General features: G+C 34.4%; 1 protein-coding gene across 1 annotated transcript; it reads left to right on the forward strand.

The window, feature by feature from the left end:
- Positions 1-7,703: 7,703 nt before the first annotated feature.
- On the forward strand, positions 7,704-14,950 carry LOC109168258 (PLASMODESMATA CALLOSE-BINDING PROTEIN 3-like). Its single transcript, XM_019317290.1, has 3 exons — positions 7,704-8,129; positions 8,694-8,727; positions 14,447-14,950. The coding sequence occupies exons 1-3, from the start codon at positions 7,829-7,831 to the stop codon at positions 14,667-14,669; spliced, it is 558 nt and encodes a 185-aa protein (XP_019172835.1). The 5' UTR covers positions 7,704-7,828; the 3' UTR covers positions 14,670-14,950.
- The last annotated feature ends 810 nt before the right edge of the window (positions 14,951-15,760 follow it).

Here is a 15,760-nt window from a genome sequence, read left to right on the forward strand (position 1 = left end):
CTCATTTCTAATTTATTCTGCATAAGCTTCGAAAATTTCTCACACAAAGAATTGTTAGTGCTTCCAAAAATAATATCATCAACATATATTTGCACTAATAAAATATGATCACCATCTTGAATTCTAAATAGAGTTCTGTCAACAAGGCCTTTGTTGAATCCACGGCTTATTAAGAACATTGACAAAGTATCATACCAAGCTCTAGGTGCTTGTTTCAACCCATACAATGCCTTTTTAAGTTTGTAGACTTTATCACCTTCGCCTTTTACCTCAAAACCTGGGGATTGTTCGACATAAACTTCTTCTTCGAGTAGGCCATTTAAGAATGCGCTTTTCATGTCCATTTGATAAACAGTGAAATCTTTGTGTGCGGCGTAGGCTAGGAAAATTCTGATTGCTTCAAGTCGGGCCACCGGTGCAAAAGTTTCATCAAAATCTATTCCTTCTTCTTGAGAGTATCCTTTTGCAACGAGCCTTGCTTTATTCTTAACAATCACACCTTCTTCGTTTGCTTTGTTCCGGAAGACCCATTTGGTTCCTACAACATTGTGGTTCGCCGGTCTTGGAACAAGTTCCCAAACATCATTTCTTTTGAATTGATCGAGCTCCTCTTGCATAGAGTTTATCCAATCCGGATCATTGAGAGCTTCATCAATTTCTTTTGGTTCAATCTGAGATAGATAACACGTGAACAATGCTTCCATGGTAGATGATCTTGTTTTCACGCCTTCATGAATATTCCCAATAATTAATTCTGGAGGGTGATTTTTGAGCCATCTTAAATCTGGTTGAAATGAGTAGGTGCATGGTACTGGGTGGATCCATTTGTTGTGTACTGAGAGAGTTGGTTCGAATTTCATTATTTAATTCTTCTTGAAATTGATTACCAACTTCACCAGTAACTTGATCACACATTGGAACCCGTACTGCATCTTCATTCCCACGTGAGGCATCACCGCCAAAATTATTATTAAAAGAATTTCTAACTTCTTCTAGATGAGGGATGGGATTTTCTAGAGAATTAATTTCCAACTCATCCATTCCCTGCAAAACATCATCTTCACACGTATCATTAGTATCACAAAAATCAATATGACACTTGTTACCATTTTGTGCAATTTCTTCGTCCAGTGCATCATTCTTGATATGTGATTTTTCATCAAATACCACGTGTATGGATTCTTCAACCACCATTGATCTTTTATTCAAAACTCTGAACGCCTTGCTGGTAGTCGAATATCCTAGAAAAATTCCTTCATCTGCACGCTCATCAAAAGCTTTTAGATGCAATTTATCATTAATATGAATAAAACATTTGCATCCAAAAATATGAAAATAACCAATATTTGGTTTTCTCCCTTTATAAAGCTCATATGGCATCTTCTTGTACTGCTTATGGATCATGCTTCGATTTTGCGTGTAACAAGCAGTGTTGATAGCTTCCGCCCAATATCGTTTTGTTGCGGTGTTCTTGCGGCAGATAATTGATGAGAAATTCCATGTGAATTGCAAAAAGCTTGTATAACTCCATTCACGAACTCGGTTCCGCGATCCGTTCGTATTTTTTATATTTGCAATTCTTTCTCATTTTGTAGTTGCTTCAACAGCTTCGGTAGAACTTGCTCAACTTCATTTTTCTTCTTGAGAAACACGGTCCAAGTGTACCTGAAAAAATCATCAACAACAACGAGAGTATATTTCTTACCACTTACACTTATTGGATCAACCGGTCCAAATAAGTCCATATGTAGTAAGCTTAGCGGTCTTGACGTTGACTTGTGTGTCTTTGATTTGAATGATGATTTGATTTGCTTTCCGCGTTGACATGCATCACACACTTGGTCCTTCTTGAAGATAATATCTGACAAGCCTTCTACTAGATTTTTCTTTGCAAGCTGATTGACAAGTCTTCTACTAGATAATATCTGACAAGCCTTCACACATTTGAGACACGATAATCATAACTCACTTTAGAAAATATTTTTGGCGCCGGGTTTTGAAAATTATTTTTATATTTTGGCACCTGGGAAGAGAATGGTTGCTTTGGTCTATAAAAAATATTACATCTATTGCACAACCAATCTTTTTGAGTGGGATAAAATCTCCCAACTTTATTTCTAGAAAAGCTTCCCTCTTTTCTATGAAATCTTTTTGCACTTGACTATTTGGCATATCTTTGCTTGATGAATTTTGTTGCTTTGCCGTATCATAGAATTGTTTCGGCCTTTCAACTTTCAACTTTGCATTTGTTTGATAGCCAAGTCCTTGTCTCATCGTGCTATTCTGACTTTTAACAAATTTTACCACTTGAACTTTATTATTTAAAGTAGTAGTAGAATTAGTCAGATTTTGAGGGGTTTGAGAACATGTGGAGTCATAACCAATTTCGGTTCTATCTCCTGATGGCTTTTGCATGCTCACCATTTTATCTATTATTTTAGACGAATTAGTGAACGTAGCAATAGTAGCTCTAAGATTATGTTCTCTAACCTCTCTTGCTTTACACTCTTCTTGAAGATGAATATTTTCATTCTTCAATTTACTCACTTCAAGTAAAGCATCTTGCAATTTTTTATTCATTTCTTCTTTTTCAAGAATTAGAATATTATTGCGCTTCTTGAGTTGAGGATGAGTGAGCATAATCTCTTGACATTCTCGCATTAGATTGTCAATAGATTCACGAGAAAAAGAAGAATTAACAGAATTGAAAGAATTAGATGTTACCTCTTTTTCCTCTGCGTCAAGAGCCATAAGACAAATTTCACTTGTACTCAACTCAATTGACTTGCATATTAGCGCCGTATCATCATCCGAACATGAACTTTCATCGCTTGATGATGAATCCTCCGAATCATCATTTTCGTTTGGTTCGTTGCTAACGAGAGCTTTTCTTTTGTTGCGGTTGAACCTTTTGCTTTCGGATTTGTTCGGCGTAGATTCAACATTTTTGCCTTGATACTTGCTAACGATCGGATACGGACAATTTATTTTAAAATGTCCAGGTTTGCGGCAATTGTAGCACAAATCCTTATTTTCTTCGACTTTTTCTTCTTGTGTTATGTGAGAGATGAATTTTCCACGAGCAGAATTTTTGTTGTCTCCTTTTCGCATAGACCTTCTAAACTTTTTGACAAAAAGAGAAAATTGTTCGTCAGTCATAAATTCAACATTATTTTCTACTGACCTGGAGGTTGACAGTTGTTCGGCCATTAAAGCAGCATTTCGAGCTTCATGAACATCATCATCTTTGGCCTTCATTTCGAACTCATATGCTTTTAGATCACTAAATAATTTGTCTGTTGACAACATTCTTAGATCTCGGTGATCGCGCATAGCCGTAACCTTCATATCCCATGCAGATGGTAAGCCTCGTAGGATTTTGAGATTAATTTCTTTTTGGCTAATATTTTTGCCAAGATCACTAATCTCTCCAAGAACTTTGATCATTCGAGCTTCCATGTCTGCAACACTTTCATTTGAGAGCATTTTGAAATCTTCAAACTTCTTCATGGCGATTGTGAGCTTATTGTCTTTTTCTTGTTCATCTCCTTCGCCAATCTTGATGAGAGTTTCCCATATTTCTTTGGCAGTGGCACACTTTCGGATCTTCAGAAATATTGTATCATCAACGGCTTTGAATAGAATATCCTTGGCAATATTGTCAAGATTATTCCGCGTTCTATCGTCCGATGTCCATTCCGGTTTTGGCTTTTGTACGTACTGTGGAGCATCCGGGGATAGGACAAACGCCGTATTGACTTTTAATATTTCTATAGGGCCAGTGGAAATAACTTCCCACATTTCATCGTGTAAGGCCGATAAGTGTACCTGCATACGAACTTTCCAATCATCAAATTTATCAAGTGAGAATAATAGATTTTGAGCTAAATCTTTCTTCATCATCATCACGAGAGATATGAAAGATTAATCCAATTTACACACTTTGTAGAATGGATCAGCCTAGCAGTCAAAAACAGTTAACCCAGTTGGGCAACGTGTTTTAATACCAAAGGTTGGTATAAACTGACTCAAATAGGTTACAGGCTCTGATACCAATTGTTGGTCCCAAAAGAGGTAAGGTGAAAGTCTAGAGGGGGGGGGGGGGGTGAATAGACTTTCAAACTTTTTCGCACAGCACAACAATTGCTAAGCCAGAGATAAACCAAAACTCTTAACTAGACTGTTAGAGTATGGTGCACAGCGGAAATAAATAAACATAAAGTGTGTGTGAGATTGTGTGAGCAGTATATCTCGTGTAGAGCGAATATGTAAAGAGCAGTAAGTAAAGAAAGCAGTAAAGAACACAAGACAATTATAGTGGTTCGCGAGGTGGTGTAATCCTCCTACTCCACTTGCTCTTATCTCCAAGAGCAATTCACTATATCTACCACTCCTTGGTTCCACGATACAATGAATTTCCGTGATCTAGTGCTTTGATCACAAAGCCCGCACTAATCACGCCCAGTGACACCACACTGCTGCTTCGGGTTTCACGTCGCCGCGCTACTATCCCAGGATTTCACGACTCCGCGTTACTTTCCCCCTGTCTTCCACACTCCGGTAGAAACGTATCACGTGATCTAGTGCTTTGATCACAAAGCCTGCACTAATCACGCCCAGTGCCTCCGACACTGCTGCTTCGGATCTCACAGCTCCATGTGACAATCCAGGATTTCACAGCTCCGTGCTACTTTCCTCCCTTCTCTTGTTTTGCTCCGAAACAAGTGTTGTCTTGTTTCCAACTTCTGAGACTCTATAGATGATCTTCAATGATGCGCAGGTCTCTTTGATGAAGATAAACACTCTGGAATGATTTCTCTTGATAGCTCTGAGTATTTTCTCTCTTTGAATATATCAAGTAAAGCACTTGATATTTTTGCTCTGCTTTGCTCTGCTTTTTGAACTCTCTGAATATTTTCTTTGAAGCTCTCTGAGTTCTTTTTCTTTTCTCACCTCTCACTTGAAGATTTTTGGTATGCTCTGTACCAAATGAGATTTTTGTTCTATGCTCTTTCAAGCTTAATTGCTCTATTCGATCTCCTTGATGAGTTTCGAATTTTCTGCTCTCTTGTTCGTGAGTTCCCCATCTTCAAGTCTTCATATCTTCATCATTCTATAGCTGGTAATGTGAATCTGTCCGTTTGAAAGAGACGCTCTCATTTTTGAAATCTTGTATCTTTTTGTCAGAGATCTTATCTTATCTTCTGCGAAGATGTCAGAAAGGATAAGCTAACCGTTGATGGATCTTCATCTCCATGTAAATGAGCTCCCAAACTTCATCTGATATTCCTCTGGTTCATCGTTGAGTGAGAATATCTGGGTCTCAGTTTTGGTGTAGAATGGCTTCTCTGATCAGCTCTGGAGTGGTCCTTGTATCTTTGGGATTTAAAAATATTCATTAATTTAATCCCATACTAGTTAAAACTAGTATTTTTCCTTGTGAGAATATTTTCACTGTAAGTTCATCTTCATCTTCTTCATTCTCACGTCTGGGTGTTCTTCATTCTCACGTCTGGGTGTTCTTCATTCTCACGTCTGGGTGTTCTTCATCTTCTTCATTCTCACGTCTGGGTGTCCTCAGACTTCAAACTGGCTTTGAACTTCCCGTCTGGGTGTTCTTCATCTTCTTCATTCTCACGTCTGGGTGTTCTTCTGGCTTTGAACTTCCCGTCTGGGTGTTCTTCATCTTCTTCATTCTCACGTCTGGGTGTTCTACTGGCTCATCTTCTTCATTCTCACGTCTGGGTGTCCTCAGTCTTCAAACTGGCTTTGAACTTCCCGTCTGGGTGTTCTTCATCTTCTTCATTCTCACGTCTGGGTGTTCTTCTGGCTTTGAACTTCCCGTCTGGGTGTTCTTCTGGCTTTGAACTTCCCGTCTGGGTGTTCTTCATCTTTTTCATTCTCACGTCTGGGTGTTCTTCATCTTCTTCATTCTCAACACCCACTGGCTCCTTCTCCTGGTGCTTTCAATTGCTTAATTGACTGGCTTGTAATTGGCACCCAATTTGAATTTCTCCATTGTAATTGGCTCCCAAACTTCTCCTGGTGAATTGTTGAATTCATCCCAATTTGAATTGTTGAATTCAATTTGATCTCCATGTCTTGCTTTCAATTGGTTCCCAATTTGAATTGGAACCAATTTGAATTGTTGAATTCGAATTCATCCCAATTTGAATTGTTGAATTCAATTTGATCTCCATGTCTTCTTTGACCCAATTGTAATTGGCTCCCACTCCCAAATCTCCTGGTGCTTTCAATTGGTTCCCAATTTGAATTGTTGAATACTTAATTGACTGGCTTGTAATTGGCACCCAATTTGAATTTCAATTGGTTCCCAATTTGAATTGTTGAATACTTAATTGACTGGCTTGTAATTGGCACCCAATTTGAATTTCTCCATTGTAATTGGCTCCCAAACTTCTCCTGGTGAATTGTTGAATTCATCCCAATTTGAATTGTTGAATTCAATTTGATCTCCATGTCTGAAAATTTGAATTGTTGAATTCAATTTGATCTCCATGTCTGAATTCGAATTCATCCCAATTTGAATTGTATTTGATCTCCATGTCTTCTTTGACCCAATTGTAATTGGCTCCCAAATCTCCTGGTGCTTTCAATTGGATCTCCTGGTGCTTTCAATTGGTTCCCATTCAATTTGATCTCCATGTCTTCTTGTAATTGGCTCCCAATTCTCCTGGTGCTTTCAATTGGTTCCCATTCAATTTGATCTCCATGTCTTCTTGTAATTGGCTCCCAATTGAATTGTTGTCTTCTTGTAATTGGCTCCCAAACTTCTCCTGTATTGAATTCAATTTGATCTCCATGTCTTCTTGTAATTGGCTCCCAAACTTCTCCTGTAATCGGCGCCCAATCAGCGCCCAACTCCACTCAAATTTTACCTTGTAAAATTATTGATGGCGAGTTTAGAACTTGAGCCATTTCACATAACATATCAAGCATCATCCACTTCGTCCGTACAACTTTTGATTAAATCTCCAATCACATTTGATGTACTCCTTTCTTTCCATAGATGCTTGATCTCCAAGTCAATTTCATGCATTCTTCCAATATTAATTTTCTTCACGAAAATTCTTCTGGGATATCTTCTTTGAGTAGCATTGACGTGATTTCATATCATTCATCTTCTTCTTTAATTTGTCATTTTCTCCAGACAAATTCTTGATTTTAGGCTTTATATCTTCTTCTTCTATTTTCATCCATCTTCCTCTGTTTTTCTCTTTTCATATTTAAATAATTTCCCGATCATGGTCTAAGACTCTACTAGACCTATAAACAAAATTGGGGGATCTACAGATACAAATTTGACATATCAAAACCATTACGCTTTATTCCTAACAAACTTATCAGTCAAAATTTTAACTAATAAACTATTACCGAACAAGGCCAATATTTATAGTTATACACTTCTACATCAAGATATAACAATTATTTTTTTTTTTAAATGAAAGATATAACAATTCTAAAACCCAATATTCCAATATGAAGACCATTTGGTCCAATTCCATATGTCCGAATTATACTCCAAAAAGTAAAAGTAACAAAGAAAAGCCACACTGCCACATCACAATTCACAAACCCCAAAATAGCCCATTATCTTTAGCCAACATAAATAAATAAAAATAAAAAAAAGAATAAAAAAATAACTAAATATAAATAATATACTCCGTAATATATAAAGCTGCAGAGCATCCTCTGTGATTCTCTTGGGCTCTCTGCTCATTCCAACTCTCTTTTTTTTCCCATTCTAGCTTTACCAACACACCACCGCACTCTTTTCATACACGACACAGCACTTGAGTGGTCAGGCATGGCGGCACCGCCGTCCACGGTGGCGTTAATACTCTTCACGCTGATGATGAGTGGAGCTGACGCAACGTGGTGCGTGGCCAGGAGTGATGCGAGTGACCAGACCCTCCAGCGTGCTCTGGACTACGCCTGTGGCTCTGGTGCTGACTGCGCTCCCATACTCTCAGATGGGCTGTGCTTTCTCCCCAACACCATTCTTGCCCACGCATCTTACGCCTTCAATAGCTTCTATCAGCGTAAGGCCATGGGCCCCGGCTCGTGTAACTTTGCCGGCACTGCCACCGTCGCTAAAACTGACCCCAGTAAGCGCATATCATCCTCTTTCTGTCAATTTCTTCTTCTCTCTCAGACACTGAAACAAAGTTTTAAGGGTGTGTTTGGTTGGTGAGTTTTGCCCATAAGAATGGGTATGAAAGTGATTGTTGTTGTTTGGTTGATAAGTTTTAGAACATTACTATCGATTTCGAATATCCCATCAATTGGAAAACTTATACTCAAATAAAATAAGATCTCAAGCACTACTATTATTAACCATTCTCATTCCACTTTACTACCAAACATGTTACTTGATACCATTACTAAGTATTTGATACTCATTACGATTTCTATGTGCGAATGAAACACACCCTAATTAATGCTTGAAAACCTTAGATAAAGATTAATGTTGGACAATGCTGCTTCTTGGTAGTATTTCATATAACGCAAATTAAATTAAAGCGACTGTCAATGTATTCCCAGATCATACAGTACCAGTAAATCTTGTAGAGATGTATAAATTAAAGATCATGCATTTTTAAATACTCTAATCTGCTAATATTTCTTTCTCTTTTTTTTTTTTTTTTTAATGTGTATTTTGGGGAAAATAGGCTATGGATCTTGTGTTTACCCATCATCTCCAAGGTACGTTGCTTTATTTTTGCTTTTATTTTCAGTTATTGTTTCTGTATTTACAGCTCTATTATCTTCATGCTGCTTTAGACTTCGCGTCATCCTTTCTTTTTATCTTTCAAGGTGCTTTGGAAATAATTTAATCAATAAAATGTTACAGAATTTGTGGGCAAAATCTTAAAACGAATCATGGACAGTCTTGTGTGCTAAAGCATGTTCTTTCTTTTATGTTGTCTTCCTATTTGTGCAATGAACAGTCTGTTGACTGTGGTATGACTAGGGTGCACGGATCAATATACACTTAACATTTTTTTTTTTTTGATAATAATATACACTTAACATATTCCTTCATTTTTTTTTATTCAAGTACTTTTTTTCACCTTAAAAATATACTATTAAAAAGTATAATTGAAATATTTTAAATTACATATATATATATATATATATATATATATATATATATATATATATATATTATTTAAAAAAGATTTTTAAAAATAAATCTTTATCCCCCGCCCAATTACACCCAAATACTAAAAATCGACAAATTATTGTGTGGATAATGATCCACATAATGTATGTAAACCATAACAAAAAGTACATTTTTCATATAATAAATATACATTGTTTTTGTATTGTATTTACATTATACAATATAATGTACACTCAGTACAAAAATAATGTACATCCCCTAAATATAATGTATATTATTTTTGTACTGAATGTACATTATTTTTGTATTAAATGGACATTATTTTACAATATACAAAATATGGTCCATACAACTTGTGTGGGTCATGATCCACACAATAATGATTGCTAAAAATCTACCCCAAATATCAAATCAAACAAATATTCTTATACCAAATTTTATTCATCACATCACATTTTACACCAAATATTACTGAGTATTTTATACTCCTTATTTAAATAATTTGGTTTCTCAAAATTTAATAGTTTATTAGTTCAAATTTAATTAATTTAATATAAAATATAATTTGTGATGTAAATAATAATATTTTAGTACAATTTAATTTTAGATATAATCGTTTTAATTTTGTTAAAATTATATTTTATGTAATTTAATTTTTAATTAATATATATTCAATATTAGTCTTTTTAATTGTCTTGATGAGATCTATAAATGATATAATTTATGTTTAATAATATAAAATTTATGTATATGTATTTAACAAATATATTAAATACATAAAAAAAAACAAAGTAAAGAATATAATAGGAATTAATAATAATAAAAAAAGCAAGAGCAAAGTAGGAATAAAAAATTAAATAAGGCATAGATGAACAGTATTGCGCCATATTTGGCGTAATACTGTTCACCATCAGCAAATTGTTGCCATTATAACGTTTCCATGGGAGGCGAAAATGCCAAATATTTTAGAAAAATGGTGTTTTGTTGTTGTGCTGGAGATGGTCTAATAACGTAAAGTCATTATTTTAATGTAATGTTTATGTACATTAAGGGTGTGTTTGGTTCGCACATAGGAATCGGAATCGGAATGGGTATCAAATACTTGGTAATGGTAATGGGTTTTGGTGAAAGTATTTAACATGTTTGGTAGTAGGGTGGAATGAGAATGATTACTAATAGTAGTGCTTGAGAATGAATAAGGGAATGAAACCCTTATTGTATTTGGGTATGAGTTTTTCAATTGATGGGGCATTCGAAATCCATAGTAGTGTTCTAAAAATCTATCAACCAAACAACAACAATCACTTTCATATTCATTCCTATGTGCAAAACCCACCAACCAAACACACCATAAATTTTGTTTTATTAACATATAGAAGACCATTATGAGTCTACTATGCAGAAAATAGAAATACATATATATCATATAAAAAATTTACTTGGACTTTCAAAATTTACTTTCACTTTTTACTCCTTCACACAAGTTTTCTACGTGGACATCGTTATTGGGATCCATAGATTGAAGATAACTTATCAATGTTTGTCACATCAGGGAGAATACAAGTGAGGAAGTAGAGTTATGGAGTCCATGTAATAAAATTCTGAACATAGTACATAATGAATGTTACTAAGCATGATGCATATGCATGATGCATATGTAGTATAATATTTATGAACAGCAAACTTTGTTTTTATGAATATATGAAATGAACATTATTAACCTACTACAAAGTAAATGAAAATACACATGTTGTACATTTATTTTAATGTTTATAGACATTAAGATTTAAGTTTATAGACATACATAACAATTACTATGTACATAATACAAGATCAATATTATTAAATGTGATGCGTCTAAGTATGATGGTTATGTAAATTAAATTTTATTTTTATGAACATATAAAAGAAACAGTATGAACCTACTATAAAAGAGCAAATTCCATTTTTAGTCCTCGGCTACTGTGGCATTGCCACATTTAGTCCTATTCTTTTAATTTTGTCATATTACATCCCTAACTTTGAACAACTTTCACTTTTAATCATTGACTATTGTGACATTGCCACATTTAGTCCTATTCTTTTAATTTTGTCATATTGCATCCATAACTTTGAGCAACTTTCACTTTTAGTCATCGACTATTGTGCCATTGTCACCATTAATCTTCCGTTAAAAATTTTGTTAACTTACCGTTTAAAGATATCACTATCTTGCAATATCGTAACTTATATCACTATGTTGCAATATCGTAACTCATATAACAAAGGAAAATAAATCCTTACACATGTCGTAATTCATACTTCTATGAGTTACGATATTACATCCTTTGATATTTACAATATTTTTAATGCGTTCAAAATATGAGTTACGATATGTGTAATGATTTGTTTCCTTTGTTATTTGTCAATTTTAACTGTAAATTAATGAAAATTTTAATTGAAGATTAATGGTGGCAATCAAATGAATGTCATGGATGTAATATGACAAAATTAAAAGAATATGACTAAATGTGGCAATGTCATAATAGTCGAGGACAAAAAGTGAAAATTGCTCAAAGTCATGGATGTAATATGGCAAAATTAAAAGAATAAGACTAAATGTGGCAATGCCACATTAGTCAAGGACTAAAAGTGGAAATTGTTCAAAATTAGGGATGTAATATGACAAAATTAAAAGAATAAGACTAAATGTGGCAATGCTATAATTGTTGAGGACTAAAAGTGGAATTTGCTCTACTATAAAATAAATAAAAATAAATATGAATATATGATATAAATTAATTAAAGTGTTTATGGATATTAAGGTTGGAGTGAAAAAAGTAACAGTATGAACCATCTATGAGGTTAAGCTGAAAAGTTATAAGCTAGGAGTTCAAAACTGAATAGCTGTTAAGCTAGCTATTATGCATGAAAGTGTTTGGTAAAATTATCTTTTTGATAAGTTGATAAATGTAAAAAGACAAAAAAAAAATGACATCTTCACAAAATTTAAATCAGTTTGTTTACATATTAAAATTTAATATTTTGTCTTAAAAAAATAACATTTTGAAATAAAATTATTAGCATAATCATGATCTAGCATCCCATAATGAAGTAGCAATATTGTTGTGAATCTCCTTCATCTCATAATAATAAGAGAAAAGGATCAAATAAGCCCCTAAACTTTACCTCAAAGGTCAATTAGCCCCCTAAACTTTACAAAAGTGCAATTAAACCATCAAACATGTCAAATTGGGTCAATGAATCCCAAAAATTGATAAATGACATGTTATTATAGGTCATTTCAATTCTGGTGATAGATTCCGGGCACCGGTGAAAAAATTCGGTCATCGGCGACAAAATCCGACCGTCCGGTCATCTTCCGGAGAAGGTGGCCGTCCGGTCGTCTTCTCCAGTGGAAGACGACCGGACGACAGGATTTTTTCGTCGGTCGCCGGAATTGAAGTGACCTGTAATAACAGGTCATTTACCGGGTTTGGGGCTTCATTAACCTAATTTGACATGTTTGAGGGTTTAATTGCAATTTTATAATGTTTACGGGGCTAATTGACCTTCGGGGTAAAGTTTAGGGGCCTATTTGACCATTTTCTCTAATCATAATAATAATTGTGGTGAAAGTTGTTGATAAAGGAGAAGAAAAAAAAAATTAATTAAGAAGGGTAAAAATGTCATTTTTTAAAAATAATAAGAACGAAGATAGAAAAAAAAGTTAAAAAGTTACTAACTTATTTTGAAACGTTACTTTAGGTAGCGTTTCAAAATAAACTCTTATTTTAAGTTACGAATTTATTTTTAAAATATTACAAAACAAAATTTATAACTTATTAGTAGTTTAAATTAAACTATAAATTTCTCAGCGAAACAGAGCGTAAATGAAAAATGTGATAAAAATTTGGAGTAAATAGAATACTGAAAATGTGTCTTCAAAAAAAGAATACTGAAAATGCATTGGGAGATGGTCCTTGATTTAATTTGGACCGTTCAATTGGTTTTGTGACTTTTGTCTCACGGTCCCCTTTTTCGTGAGACACTTGCAATTGTATTCGTGAGTAAAAACGCGCAGTAGTAAAAAACATTGGGTATATCGATGTCTCGTTCAGAATTGGACCGTTCAAAACGCGCACAGCAACCCCTTTTTCTTTTCTTTCTTTTTCTTTTTTTTTTTTGACATTAAACCCAATTTTGCAAGCTGATTATTTTCCAAATAACTCAATCCCACATCAATATTATTTCTGATTTGAGAGATTTATTTCTGAAATAATTCACCATTCTACCTTTACAAGGCGTTTGGTTGGAAGAATTTTAAATTCCCTTCCCACTTAATTCGCACCTAATTCCAAAGACCATTAAATTCCGTAGTTTGGTTGGTGGGAATTGTAATTCCATTGAATTGCAATTCCCCCATTTTCATGGAATTAAAATCCCATGTCCCCCCTGGTATTTTAATTCCTGGGAAAAAAAGATAGTGATGAGTCAAAATTACCCATTCCTTTTTTTAACCTAAAATTAATGTCTAACAACAATAATGGACATTTTGACTTTATACTACTTATTCCCATGTATACCAAACATTGGAATTGAAATTCCCAGTAATTTTATTCCTGTCAACCAAACACTGGAATTTAAATTCCCTCTTTATTCCCAGTAATTCAACTCCCATGGAATTACAATTTCTTTCCCACATAATTCCCTCCCTCCAACCAAACGCCTGTTAGTGTGGATGCTCTAATATATAAATATATATAAATGTAGTCGGTATAATTTAAGTATCAATTTTACTCATTTAAATTAATTGTGTTGATCTCGCATGGCAAATTAAATAAGAGTTAGTTTATTTTTTGTCCTAAATTTATAATTAGCAGTCTACTTTTAATTTTAGATTTATCAAAATATTTGCTTTTAGTCTTAATATTATTATGATATGACCAATTTTGATTTTCTATCAACAAAATTGTTAAAATTTCGTTAAATTGAATGACGTTTTGATATTTTTAATACAAAGTGTGTCGACCCGTTATATTTTTTATGTTTATTTGTTTGAAAAAATTCATAATTGAAGAGAGAAATGCCTTTGTATTTAACGAAATTTCAACAATTTTTTTTAAATAAAGAACCAAAATTGGTATGTCACTAATATTAGGACAAAAAAAATATTTTAATAAAAATAAACTAAAAATGAACTGTTACCTATAAATTTAAGACTAAAAATAAAATTAACTCAATTAAATAATTTGCCGATGAGACATGTCCGCTTCACACTGCTAAATTTTGATGTTGTGGATTCCCAAAAAATGACAGTACTGCCGGAGGAGGAACAGGAACTGGAACAGGAGGAGCAAGTACCACACCACCGGCAATTTATCCTCCACCACCACCGCCGCCTCCGTCGACTACAGCCCCATTTCCGGACAATGGGATTGGACCTCAAGTTCCAGACCAGCCAAATTCTGGTGGTTCAAAAGAGATTTTAGTTGCTGTCTCTTTTCTGTTTCTTTTGCCGTGTATCTTACAAGCCCTCTAGGATTAGTATTACGATGGTGAAGGAGCGCGGAAATAGTGATGCGAGGCTTAACATGAAGGCTAGCTAGGTTAGTACATTTTTTGCTAGAAATGGAGAATTGAATTTCTTATGTTTTTAGTATATTTCAGCATCCTCAAGTCATAACACAAGCGCTGCGGCTAAGTCAGTCAGGTGTAAATTTTCATTCATGAAAATAATTTTTAGTCTCACATGTAATATTTCCTTCGATTCTATCACTTGTGAAGCCAAGAAGCAGCTAGCTAGCTTTTGGTAACCTTAAACTGCCATTCGATCTTGTTTTGTCATGGAATGGATTGGGAAATAGTGAAGCATGCTTAACACATGTTCAGGCAGCTTTAATTTGTCTTCTTGAGGATCATCCTGTAACGTTATCTTATTGATTTAATTCCAGTTCCAATTATATTGAACTTTTACAATTAGTCCCTAACTTTTAATTTGGACAATATAACACTTGAATTTTGAATTCTTTTTAATGTTAATCCTTCCATTATATGAAAGTTAAGTGGACGTTAAATTAAGGGGTAAAGTAATTTTTTCAACTTCTTAGTGTATATAATCCCTAAATCCATTCTGTATACGCTCTTCCACTAAGGCGCCGAAATATCTCGACGGCTCCCTCGTGACAAATCAAAGTGTCTTCCTCTTCATTCCCTTCTACAGTTGTAAATAATTTCAAAAATCAAAATTTTCTTCGACCTTAAATCCTATGAAAGATGCAATCTGAGTTCTTGCAAGCCTCTTAGCTATGTACTTATGTGGTGGGACCATCCTATTTTCCTTCCTCCTCGCATCCAAGAACCATACATTACAGTCTGCACCTTTAGTACCCCCTTTCATGGAGCTATTTTTCATGAAGTAAATCGTGGACGACCAATTAGGAATTACTCACTAAAGTTGTCCATTGTTCCACCCTGCAGCTCCGTTCATGCCCAGGTGTTCTCGGAACCACTCTCGGAGCTACAGGAAACCGTCGCGTAGTAGGAGAAGAAGACAAAAATGAAGATAATTTCAGGCTGAGATTTCCCTTTCATTATTAGCAGCTCACACTTCTTCATGAAACACTTCATTTT

This window comes from Ipomoea nil, unplaced genomic scaffold (assembly GCF_001879475.1).
Source record: "Ipomoea nil cultivar Tokyo-kokei standard unplaced genomic scaffold, Asagao_1.1 scaffold3195, whole genome shotgun sequence".
In the NCBI taxonomy this organism is placed as follows: domain Eukaryota; kingdom Viridiplantae; phylum Streptophyta; class Magnoliopsida; order Solanales; family Convolvulaceae; genus Ipomoea; species Ipomoea nil.